Genomic DNA, 12,559 nt, shown 5'->3' on the forward strand with positions numbered 1-12,559 from the left:
TCTAGGTGTGTGTGTCGGGAAGCTAGAAGGCTCCGTCAGAGTTGTTAGTGAAAAATCTTAGTTCAGATTTTTTCTTTTGTTTTCTTCCCTCTAATCTGGTGGTTGTCACCAAGGGAGCACTTTTCCTTTGACATTTGGCATCTGAGAGCCAGGTGTAAGGAACTAGCAAGGAAAGCAATTGGGTTAGACATTTGGTCTTCCTCTGCATCTTGGAGTATGTTGACTTTCTAGGCTGTTGTTTTGAGTCCATACTTTGTTAATCTTTTTGTCGCGGCCTCTGATGCTTCACATCTTCTTTTGGCTGGAGTTCTTGTTCGTTATGACAGTGACCAGGGGTGATGGCCAGAAAATGACTAGTGATAGTGCTACAGTTTGTGATGCAGGGCAACCCAACCATTTATCCGAAAAGCCATGACTGATGGGAAAAGCGGACTCAATCCCTTTATCCCATAGCCCAAGGTTCCAGTCAATTGGGTGGACTCACATCAGTGCGGGGATGCTCCTGCATCATTCACCCACACTGAAAGACTCTCAAACTCGAGATCTTTTGCTCTGATACCATTTGATGCGGGGAGACCTAACCATTTATCTCAGAAACCATGATTGGGAAAGGCAGAATCCCTTTATCCCGTAGCCTAGTGTTATAGTCATTCGAGGGGGGACCCATATCAGTGCGGCATGCTCTACACTTAGGATGCTCTTGCATTACTTTGATTTTTAAGAAAGGATTAGGCTAGCTTAAGGATGTTCCAAGGGTAGCTTATTTTATTACTGAGGTAGATCAAAGGGTTAGCACCCATTCTTAAAGAAGAGGCATTGTTTTATTACTTGGAAGATCTTGCTGAAATGTGATGTACACCCTCTCGAATAAAAATTAAAAATGATTTTGGCATTATGATTTCTGCAATCTCTGTTAGGATCTTGGAAATATCAATTGTGTTCACAGTTTATTTTATTAATGATTTTTAAACTTTATCAACTCTGCTAATGTGAGCATTAGGCTTCTATTGCTGTCCCAGCCCGTAGAGAAGGGTTGTGTTAGGTTGACAACCAATGTAAAAATAATGTCAAATACCATCATGTATCTAATAATTTGAAGCTTTATCTCCTTTTTAATCTTTTTTTTTTTTTTTTTGGGTTTATTTATTTAACCCAAAATATTGACTCTCATAGTTCCATGGGATTGTTGAATTATATCTTATACTATTATTAGTTTGAGAATTGAGTATTTCCTGGATTCTGTTTCTAATATGTTATTATGCTTATTACATCTTCTGTTCTAGGTGTAAAAGGAGTTTATTCTTCAAAAACAGTCGACGGTGCAGCTGATTTTTTATACCAGTTTTGTGGTCATTTCTCTGAGAGGTAAACAATCAATACTTTGATGCTTTTCAGAGTTCTAGTAATTGCTTAGTTCCTAACAAAACACAAAATGCCATGCTTCTGCCAGGGTCAATACACATTTCTTCAATATTTATGTCATTTTCAAAAATTGTATTAATTTCTACACTAATCAAAATATTTCCATTTCTAGAATAATCGAAATAGACATTGAAATCAAAATTGAATACCTTGTCACCTGGACATATCTTAACATCTTGCAGTTTCTCAATAATATGTGAAACTATGTGCTGTAGTAAGTTATTTTTTACACTATCATCATCTACACTTTATCTTTGTTTTCCCTGCCGAGAAGTGTTGAAGTGCAATTGGACAGAATTTGTTGGGATTTCTTGTGGCTTGGCAAAGGGGGCACGAAGAAACATCATTGGGTTAGTTGGAGGAAGCTTTGTTTGCCTAAGAAAAATGAGGGTTTGGGTTTTAGAAACTTTGGATCTAGGAACTCGTCGTTATTGGGGAAATGACAGTAATTGTGGATAAATTTGGTGCGAGCAGAAATAGGTGGGAGAGAGGGCCGGTTAGAGGTGCTACATGGTGTGGGGTGTGGAAAGGAACTCTAAGAAGACTTCCACTATTTAAGAAAAAAGTGATTTTTATAGTCGGGAACGGGAGTAAGGTGCGTTTTTGGAAAGACTGGTGGTGTGGGGAAGGTCCTCTTAAAAACCTTTTCCCGGATCTTTTTGTTTTATCTTCGAAAAAAAATCAAGTGATTTCTCTTGTCAAAAATTTCATAAATGGGGTGACTAATTGGGACTTTGGGTTTAGAAGGACTTTTAATGATTGGGAGGTGGATATTTTAGGGAGATTAACTTGCTTGGTAGAGAATAGCCACATGAGGGAATCCTCGGACGACCAGAGAACGTGGAGCGGCATAAATCTATGTATGCTGGTATCACCTCAAGGAGTGTGTCGTCTTTCCCTCATTCTTTAGTCTGGGGCGGTAGAATCACTCCTAAGATATCGGTCTTTCTTTAGATGGCGGCTTTGGGTCGACTCCCAACCTTAGACTAGTTAATCAAAAGAGGGTTTATTTCTCCGAATCAATGCTTATGTGTAGAACTCAGGCGGAGACGGTGGGCCACTTACTCCTTCATTGTTGTGTGGCCCATCACGCTTGGTCGCATTTCTTATCTCTATTTGGTTTGGTGGGTTGCTTTTCTTGTTCGGTTAAGTCGACTTTGGAGTCTTGGCTTGCCTGGGAAAGCTCGTTTACGTCATCAAAACGGACTCTGTGGTTCTTGGTTCCTTTTGCGATTTGTTGGGGCATTTGGTTAGATCATATAGGTGTATTTTTGAGGGGAAAGTATCTTCGTTGGATCGATTGGTTTTATAGATTTTGGAGCTTCTTTTCACTTGGAGCAAAATTTATAAGGAATTTAAGAGGGTCTTCTTTGAGGATTTTGTTGTGAGATGGGATAGGGTCTGTTCTTTGTAGCCTGTTGGTGTTTGGTTTCTTTGTTGTTGTCTTTGTTTTGGGCGGGTCCCCTCGACCCCCCTTGTTTTTCTTTGTTTATCAATAAATTCATCTTTATCGATAAAAAAAAAAGTATCCTAGCTTTTGTCCCCTTTGTATGACACTGATATCTTCTCATACATTAGTTCTGATTACATGTCTTGGAGGGCCACTGATTAGTTTTTACTGTTACCATTTTTTCCCCTATGTTCTGGTAGATTATGTATCCATAAATATTAGTGATGTGTGGAAATAGTTGATACAGTTGACTCAGTTTTCTTGCAGGGAACAGATAGCATTTTTATGCAGTTTAGCGTCTGTAGTGGTTCAGCAGCCCTTAGGGCGAGCTGGATTGATGGCTCTTTCTGTTTGCATTGCTTCAGCTGCTTGTGGAGGAGCACAATGTTGTGAAGTTGGTTCATGTGACATGGTACCAGTTGAATCTGCAGATGGGAGATTTTACCATAATAACAAGGCAGATTTATTGGATATTTTGAGACTTGTTATTGAGAGCAGCAAACCACACTTCAATCCAAGTTATCGTCTTCAAGGTCTTTTATTTTTGAGTTTGTTAGATATTCATATTATTTTCAATTTTCATATTTATTTAATAGCTCAATTGAAGTTTGGTGTTTGTGATGGTTTTTTCAGTTTGTGAGAAAGTCTTGGAGGCTGCTGCTTCTGTGATGTGTACCTCTGATGTTCCTCTTGAGACACTCATGCACTTCTTTTCATCAGTGCCACGGGAATTTACTGATTGTGGTGGTAGGTTAGATAATTGTCAGCCAATTCAATTTTGTTTCACAGCATCTTGTTCTCTAATAATTGCAATTTCTTGTATAGCTAATTCTTTCTTCCTTCTTTTTTGCATATCATGATTTCACACAACTTGTTTTGCAAGATTTATATTATTATTATTATTGTTGTTGTGGGATGGTTGTACTTCTTGTGCCTTTCATTTGTATTTAAATCATTAAAGACTATAAGTTTCACTAGGTGCAACAATCAAGGTACCCATTTTTGCCATTTGGATTGATTTCTCATTTCAATTGGTTGGGAAGCTGATTAAGTAAGCATTACCTAAGAGACCATACCAAAGCCATGTTAGGATCATAAGCCAAGCGCTAAAGAAGTCTAGGTGGTGAGGGAAAGGTCAACTCTTAAGTCCTATTGATATTTAGAATATGCGGTTGCAGGATATGGAGTTCACAAATAAGGTTGAGGAGTGGTGGAGTTCTTTTTTGGGCTCGGTGTTGAGCCAGTTTATGCATACCAAGTGAAGTTGAAGGCTTTTAAGGACAACTCAAAGAATAGAACCAGGTGACTTTTGGACATGTGAATCTCATAAAGAAAGAACTCATGGACTAAATCGATTCCTTATCTATCGATGCCATTGATGGAAGGAAGAGGATAAGGGATTTCTAGTATATGGAAAGAGAAAAGGTAGAAATTCAGTTGTTTTGTACTTTCATAGAAAGGAGATTCATTGGAAGGAAAAAACTTGAGAGTAGATAGCTATAAGCAATGGATACACATTTTAAATTCTTTCATTTTGTTGTGTTGGGACATTAAAGTTTGAAGAGAACATTTTTCCTTTTTGGATTTTTTGTTTTATCTTATATTTAGCCAGAGACTATATTGTTAGAATATTTACAGCTTTGGGTTTATAAATAATTATAAGAATTATAGGGGCCTATGACCAATTCCTAATAGTTGTAGCAGTAGTAATAATTCAAAAAAGTTTTATATATGTTTTATTTACGTGGAGATCAAATCCTTCTGTTATTTGGTTTCTATTTTAGTAATCTAATCTTGTTAGGACTCTAGGATTATGTTCTTTAGTTTTATTAGAATTCTTAGATAGGGTTTTCTTTATATATAGATTGTATTAATATTTATTTTACAGAGAGTATGATGAATAAATAATTAATTTCTTTCGCAATGGAGTTTGTTGGTGTGATTTCTCCATTATTCTTGGTGTAATTCCAAGAAACCCTTGATGTGATTTCGAGGTTCTATCCTTCCATCCCTTCTCTTTCTTGCCTAATCATACTTCTCTTTCTTGATTTTCTTTTAATTTTCTTGTTTTTGATTTTCTTCTATTTCTGTTAGTAATGGAATTGATGGTAAGAATGTTTATGAGCTTTTTCCCTGGAAAGGTCATCTTAATCCCCCTCTTGTATTGCTATTTTTTTTGCTGGCAAAAGAAAGGAATTAAATTAAAAAGCTGGTTGAGATAACCAGCAAATAGTATAAAAGAAGAAGAGGCATACTTCTCCGAATACAAACAAACAGTACCTAAGAAACTAATACCCGAGTACAAACATTGCCCCACCTAAACATAAAATCTTCAAAGAATACCCGTTTTCGTTCCTTGAAAGATTTACTCTAATAAGAATTTCCACCGAGCACTCCTTATCTTCAAAGATTCTCCATTATGTTTCTTCCATATCGCCCAAACAATCACAAACAACAACAAACTCCACAAAATTCGCTTGCCATTTAAGAATAAACAGCCCAAATGTGACCATGATTCAAACACCTCTTCGATGGAAGAAGACAAACACCCCTCCACTCCTAATAACTTGAAGAAATGAGACCAAATTTATTTTGCGTTATTGTAATGGAGCAATAAATGATCCATTGATCCACCATCTCTGTAACACATACAACATACAACTGGACCACAAAATCCTCTCCTCATAAGCTGTTTTGAAGTAATTATTTCCCCCCTCATTGCCGCCCATATGAAGAATGAAACTCTCGAAGGAACTTGAGGGTCCCAAATAGCTGCATGAGGAAATGTAAGAGACTGGCCTGACAAAAGCTAACTGATAGTAGAAATTTTGAATCATGAAAATCCCCTCCCTGCCTCCAACCCAACTCCTTCCATCCTCCCTTCCTATGTCATTCACAGTCCCTGAAACCTGATGCAAGAGAGTAACCACATCTGGAATCCCCCAATCGTTGAGCACCCTCCAAAAACCCAGGTTCCAACCCCCACATTCTGACCCACACACTCCAAGATGGATGAAAATCTTTTCCTTGAAATCGAATATATAACTCAGGGAACTGATCTTTCAGTGGCCTATCTCCACCCCACCCGTCCTCCCAAAGTTTAACTCTATCACCCCTCTGAAGCTTGAACCGCTTTATTTTCTTAACATGTGGCAGTACCTTCATGATTCCCTTCCACATACCACACCCATACGCCTTCTTAGGATCCTTACTTTCCCAATCAAACCTATCACCCCCATATTTTGCCATAATCACTTTGCGCCACAAACTCTCCCTTTCCTCCCCAAATTTCCAAAGCCATTTACCCACAACACTTGGTTCATTAACCCCACGTTCCTAAACCCAAGACCTCCCCACTTCCTACTTGCACATACCCGGTCCCAACTTTTTTTTTTGATAAGTAAACCCAGTCCTTACCAAATGAAACTTGATTCTCCCTTCCTTGTTCCACAAAAAGTTTTAGAAAGGCTTATCCAACTAGGCCTCGACATTCCTCCTTTTGATAAATACACATTCTGTCACATTCTCAACCTTCTTTTAACCTTCTCAATTACCGGATCCCAAACAAACTTACTATTATAAGGAGCCTCAAGTGTGAGACCCAGTTACAAAGAAGGGAATTCACCAATGCCGCACTCTAAATTCAGCACCTGATCCACTTCAAACACCTTATTTTTAACCACGTTAACTGAGATCCCCGTAACTGCCTTGAAGCGGCAAAGAACTCCTCCCTAGAAATCTGATATGATGCAACTCTGCATCTACGAAAATCAGTGTGTCATCCGCAAACTGAAGATGTGAAAGTAAGGGCCCTCCTGCTTGGATCGCGAAACCTTCATACTACCATTTTCCACAGCCCTCCCAATCATCCTACCTAACACCTTGGCCACGATCAGGACTAAGTACTTCAAAAAAAGACCCCCTTGTCTCAAGCCTCGGGAACTCTTGAAATACCCAGTGGAGCCCCATTAATTAACACTGAGACATTATGAGTGGACACACATTTCATTACCCACTTTATCCACCTTTCCCCAAACCCCATACGGTCCATAAGATATCTCCAACAGCTCCAACTCACATGATCGTACGAGTTTCTTGATCCAACTTACATACCACTCCTAGCTTTGCAGATTTCAATCTATACATTCGTTGGCCACTAAAACACCATCTAAAATTTGTCTCCCTTTCAAGAATGCCCCTTGACAAGACCCAATGACACTACACAAGACTTCCCTAAGTCTGTTAGCGAACAACTTCGAAATAATCTTGTAAGTAGCCCCCACCAAGCTAATCGGTGTCTGATCATATATATCTTCAATACACTCCTTCGTTAGAATTAGAGCTAAATAGGAATAATTCAAACTATGATCTAAAAACCTAGAGTAATAGAAATCTACCTACAAAGCCGTCAAATCATCCTTTAGAATATCCCAACACACTTGAAAAAAGCCAAAGAAACTCATTTGGGCCCGACGCTTTATCCTTGCACAAATCATCTATCATCAAATGAACTTCCTCCCCACTGAAGGGCCCCTCAAGTCACAACGTTTGATATGTAGAGATGCTATCAAAATACAGCCCATCTAGCTTGAGTCTCACATCAAACTCCTCGGTGTACAATGTCTCATAAAACTTGACCGCCCATTCCCTGATTTCATCATCTCCACTCAACCATTCTCAACCAACTCTCAACCTTGAAATGAAGTTCTTATGTTGATGCCGCACTGTTGACCAATGAAAAAGTCTTGTATTGTTGTCTCCTTCCTTCAACCATCCGATTCTCGATTTTTGTCTCCTACACACTTCTTCGATTGTCACTAAGGACTGAAAACTCTCCTTCAAAGATCTTCTAATCTTCCCATTCGATGAAAGAATCCCTCCTTCCCTCTTGTCCAGCTCCTCCATTTTGAGCAATGTTTCCTTCTTCAATTCCACCCTTTTGAATACCCGCTTATTCCATTCCCTCAAATTTTCCATAATCACTTTCAGCTTCTTGCGAAACACATTCCCAGGATGCCCTTCAAATTGCTACTCCGCCCACCAATCCCTTATCAATTCCTTAAAGCCAGGATGTAACACCCACATGTTTTCGAATCTAAAAGGAGCCGGTCTTCGGATAAACTCACCCACAAGAAGAGAGAAGGGATAATGGTCCGAAATTGGGTTGGGTACAATTTCTTTCACAATGCTTGGAAAAAATTCCTCCCAATCGTCTGAAACCAAAAATCTATCTAATCTGTTGATCACCAAATTCGCCTGATTATTAGACCAAGTAAACTGATTCCCACACAAAGGCAAATCAACTAAGCCATTATCTGCCACAGACCTCCCGAAACTTCTCGTTCTTGATGAAATTCTAGTTCCCCTTAACTTCTCAAAATAAAATCTAATAACATTAAAATCCCCACCAAGACACTACGGGCGATCCCATTAAGCTAGCGTATCACTCAGCTCCTCCCAAAATTGATGCCGATCTCTTTCAAGGTTTGGACCATACACTCTAGTAAGAATCCACCAAAAATCTTCACCCACACGCTTGCACAACATTGAAATCGAAACAGCTCCCACTAGAAAGTCCATTTCGATGAAATTTTTATCCCACATTACCACAATCCCACCTGCTGAACCCATTGTCGGAGCATAACGCCACCCTATATCCCTGGAAGCTCATAGCTCACCAGCTAACCTTTCATTAAAACCTTCCAATTTTGTTTCCTATAAAGTTACTAATTGTGGAAAAAAACTTAGTCGACATCTAAAACAGCTCTTAATCGCTCTGCTCTCCCTCTAGGGGAAGATTTCATTGGGAATTCAACTATATTCGTCTCCAAATCTACTAGTTCCTTTTTCAGTCTCAAGTTTTTCTTCTTAGTAGTCTCAACAATTTTCTCCCCTTCATCACCAGCCACATCCCGGACCCTCCAAATCCATATCTTTTGCCTCTTCGTCCAAGATCTCCTCATCCACATAACTCAATTTGTCAAGCACTTTCTTTTGTAAAATCGTAGAAACGCTATGAAGAACCAGGCCTTCCTGTCCCTCCATCTCCGTTAACAAATCTACTAAAACTCCCACTTTGGCCAATTATCCACCAACGAACTTTAGTCTACACTCTTAGTTCCAGTTTGCGTTACCACTTGAGTTAACAAATACCCGACTTTCCATAGCAGGTTGATACACAACCCAATTATTGCGAGGCGTAACCCTAATGAAGGATTAAAGAAAGGGAATAACAAGCTTGGGTTTCCATCAAACTTGAATAGGAGAAGCTGATGAGATCCACTACAATAAACCTGTGGAGCCAATGAAACCCAAATTGACCTACCAAATGACTCATAAACCTCCATAACCCCCACCTTGCACAGTTCGAGTTGCTCTCCGCCCCTTCTGTCCTTATAACTTTCTTTTAACTTCGAAACAAGTTGGTCCTCAGAGAGCCTCTATTGGAATAAATTGTGCTCGACTTTGGATACCCCGAAAGGGTCCAAAAGATTGGAATCCAAGGCCTGCTCATAGCCCAGCCTAACCGAACAAACACAAACTATCCCTTCATCATGTTGAAGTCTTGGTTCGTTATTAGGCCCTAAATCCAATAAAGGCCTAACCCTACTAATTGGCCCTACCTCTATAGCCCTACTTAAAACAAGGGGATTAACCTATTCCTTTAAACACGACACCTTAGCTAACTCACCCACTCCCTCTTCCACTGAGCACAACACCCTAGAGATAATGTCTTCATCCACATTTGAGGAACTCTTCCTACTACCAGCACCCAATATATTAACTAACTTCTTTCTCTAGACCGTATTGCTATTTTATCTAAACTATCTGTCATAATATTTGCTAAATAACCTTATATTGTTTCATAATATGGCTTATAATTTTGATTAATATCTTTGTCGTAATTTTTGCTAAGCAATCCTTTTCTACATGATGCTTTTTTTTTTCGATAGGTTTAAGCGTGAAGGCGAGTTTCATTCAAAATCTTCTATATTTTAAAATCTTATTGAATCTCATAGTCAGCCAATACATTCTATTGTCTCATGTGTTTCCATACTTGCATCGGAGATTCAAGGTTTATAGTCTTTCATATCCTCATCTATATGTGAGCTTCAACTTTTGGTACCTTGATCATACTTTTGTTCTCTTTTGTGCCCCGCATGAAAGCATTATCTTCTAGTTTTCAACCCCCACCCATGTGGTTGTCATATAACATTTAATTTTAGCTACCTTTTGTTATAGGTCAAAAGTGGCTCAAGATCTATTAGTCATCATAAAGCAACATTTTTCACCTCATTTGTGTACCTAGGGCATTTTGCAATTCTTTTAGTCATTGGGGTACATTTTGAAGTTTTCAGAGAAAAATAAATGGCATCATTTTAATTTTGTAAGGAGGGAGTGTACTTTTAATTTTGGAGGTTCCCTCAATATGAATAGGGATGCATTCTCTCTATTTTATGTTTTTTTCTCTCCACATTTGAAATGGAGAAACATTTTTGGAGGGAGAGAAATGCATGTACATATGATGAAGTAACAGAGGAAGAGTTCCCCCTCATCATAAAGTTAATGTTGGGTGTTTTTTATGAATTATTATGTGGGCCACCTCCACTGATCAAACAATAGAGGAAATTTTATGAAACAACAACCACATCAACTATGTTTTATGAATTTGAATGTTGGGTAGTGCCTATATATAAGAACTTAGCCTTCGGTATTGCATTTGTTGTTGAGCTTATTGACTAGACGTGGCTGGAAAGCTGGCAGTTATATGCTGTCAAAACCTTAGCATTCTTGTTTATTACAAATTGTTAGGTGTTCTTGCTTGGTAAGTACAAGAATTTAAAAATAAAAATAAATGACTTGTTGCCGCAAGGAATCCCCTAATAAATGCATTTTAGAGCCACTAAAATGTCACACCCCAAATCAGACTATATGTCGACTTGGCAACATGATTGAGGGATACTCGATGCTGCCCCAAACCCGAAACTTGAGCATAAATCTCAATACTATTGGAAATAATCTAAGTTGTTATTTTAGTTCTAGTTGTTTTCTAGTAATAGCTTTTTTATTTATTTCTTATATGCAAGGGCAATTGTCTTTTGACTCTTTTTATTATTATAAATTCTTGGTAAGATCTCAAATTGAGACTTGACTTTATTCTTCTCAAATTCTTAGTATCAGAGACAAGGAATTTCGCCCCCCCTCTTCTTGGTCCTTCTCCTTCTCTTTATTCACTAAACCCCTAACCTAGAGCAGCCTCATTCGATCTTCTCCCTTTCGGGGTCTTTTAATTTAATTTTTTTCTTTTATCACATGTTGCAATAACCTTTTGTGCTGTGTTTCTACTCTATGTTAGGGTTTGTTCATTTGAATTAAATTTTTTTTCTGCAATAATCACTACGATAACAGCAGTGGCTGTTTTTGGGGTATGCGACAACAACTAGGCCACAACAGTGGCTGTTTTTTGGTGCTGCGGTACAACAACCTCTTATTGAATCCTGCCTTGCGACAACACTGCAACTTGGCCACAACAGTAGCTGTTTTTTGGTGCTGCGACATCAACCTCTTCTTCAATCTTGCCTTGCGACAGCACTGGGAGTGCTGTTGGGGATATTTGTTACCTACAACCCCTATTAGGAGCTTTACAGCCCTGCGACAACACTGAGAGTACTGTTGGGAAGATCAGTGACCTTGTAACAGACCTATTGGGAGCTTTACAGTCCTGCGACAACAACCTCTAACAGATTTCTGCCTTACGACAGCATTGGGAGTGCTGTTAGGAGGATCAACATCCCTGCGACAACCCCTATTAGGAGCTTTTCAGCTTGCCACAATTATTTGTAGTGTTGGGAAGACCTGTGGCAACATCTGCATAGCCTTGGGAGGCTTGCGATTGCACCTAGGGTGCTCGTAAAGTTTTTTTTTTTTTTCTTTGGCCTTCCAAATTCTTCTTTAGATCTCCTTTCAAACCAAAGCAATGTCTTCGGAAGAAGGAATTACAACTTCCGCTATAGTCCTTGAGTCTTTTAAGCCCAACGTATCACTACTGCTCTTCTCGATGGTCGGAATTTTCGGTCGTGGTCCCGATCTGTAGGACTTTATCCAGGTAGTAGAGGGAAATTGGATGGCTCTCTAGGACTGTTACTAAACCACCACTTACTGATCCTAAATTTAAATTATGAGAGATCGACAACTGCATTATCCTTGGGTGTGTATTTAACTCCATGGAACAACGCATTTATACCATGTTCATGTATCATGAGACTGTCACATTTTTATGATCAGTACTTACTCAGACAAACTTACATTCCAGGAATGACTCGAGGATTTATGAGCTTATTGAGACATTGCCTAGGTTATTCAAGGGACTCAGAGTGTAGTGGATTACTTTGGATTCCTTTAGTCATGTTGGGAGGAACTTTCTCATTGTGAGTTATGGTTGAGTTGTCTTCAGAGGCAATCGGTTATATGGTTAAGAGGATTGCTCGACATCAGACCTACCAATTTCTTATGGGTCTACATTTTGAATTTGAGGCACTTCGGACATAGATCCTCAACACCACTCCTTTACCTTCTTTATTTGAGATATTTGCGACCATTGACATTGACGAGTGTCGTTGCTGTACTGCTCATTCTCAGACTCAGGTCCCTGGCATTCTTTTTGCTCCAGCTACATATCAGATGGCC

The 12,559-nt window shown here is 39.0% G+C and overlaps 1 protein-coding gene across 2 annotated transcripts in view; it reads left to right on the forward strand.

The window, feature by feature from the left end:
* The window catches only part of LOC147393309 (tRNA/rRNA methyltransferase (SpoU) family protein), a 107,239-nt gene that overhangs the window by 9,831 nt on the left and 84,849 nt on the right, over nucleotides 1–12,559 (forward strand). For both annotated transcript variants that reach the window (XM_086454984.1, XM_086454985.1), the window contains exons 9-11: nucleotides 1,284–1,365; nucleotides 3,140–3,405; nucleotides 3,506–3,619. In XM_086454984.1, the coding sequence (XP_086311110.1) occupies nucleotides 1,284–1,365; nucleotides 3,140–3,405; nucleotides 3,506–3,619 (462 nt within the window). The remainder of the gene's footprint in view (nucleotides 1–1,283; nucleotides 1,366–3,139; nucleotides 3,406–3,505; nucleotides 3,620–12,559) is intronic.

The sequence above is a fragment of the Akebia trifoliata genome, chromosome 10 (genome assembly GCF_017979445.1).
Source record: "Akebia trifoliata isolate Shusen 1 chromosome 10, ASM1797944v1, whole genome shotgun sequence".
Lineage (NCBI taxonomy): Eukaryota > Viridiplantae > Streptophyta > Magnoliopsida > Ranunculales > Lardizabalaceae > Akebia > Akebia trifoliata.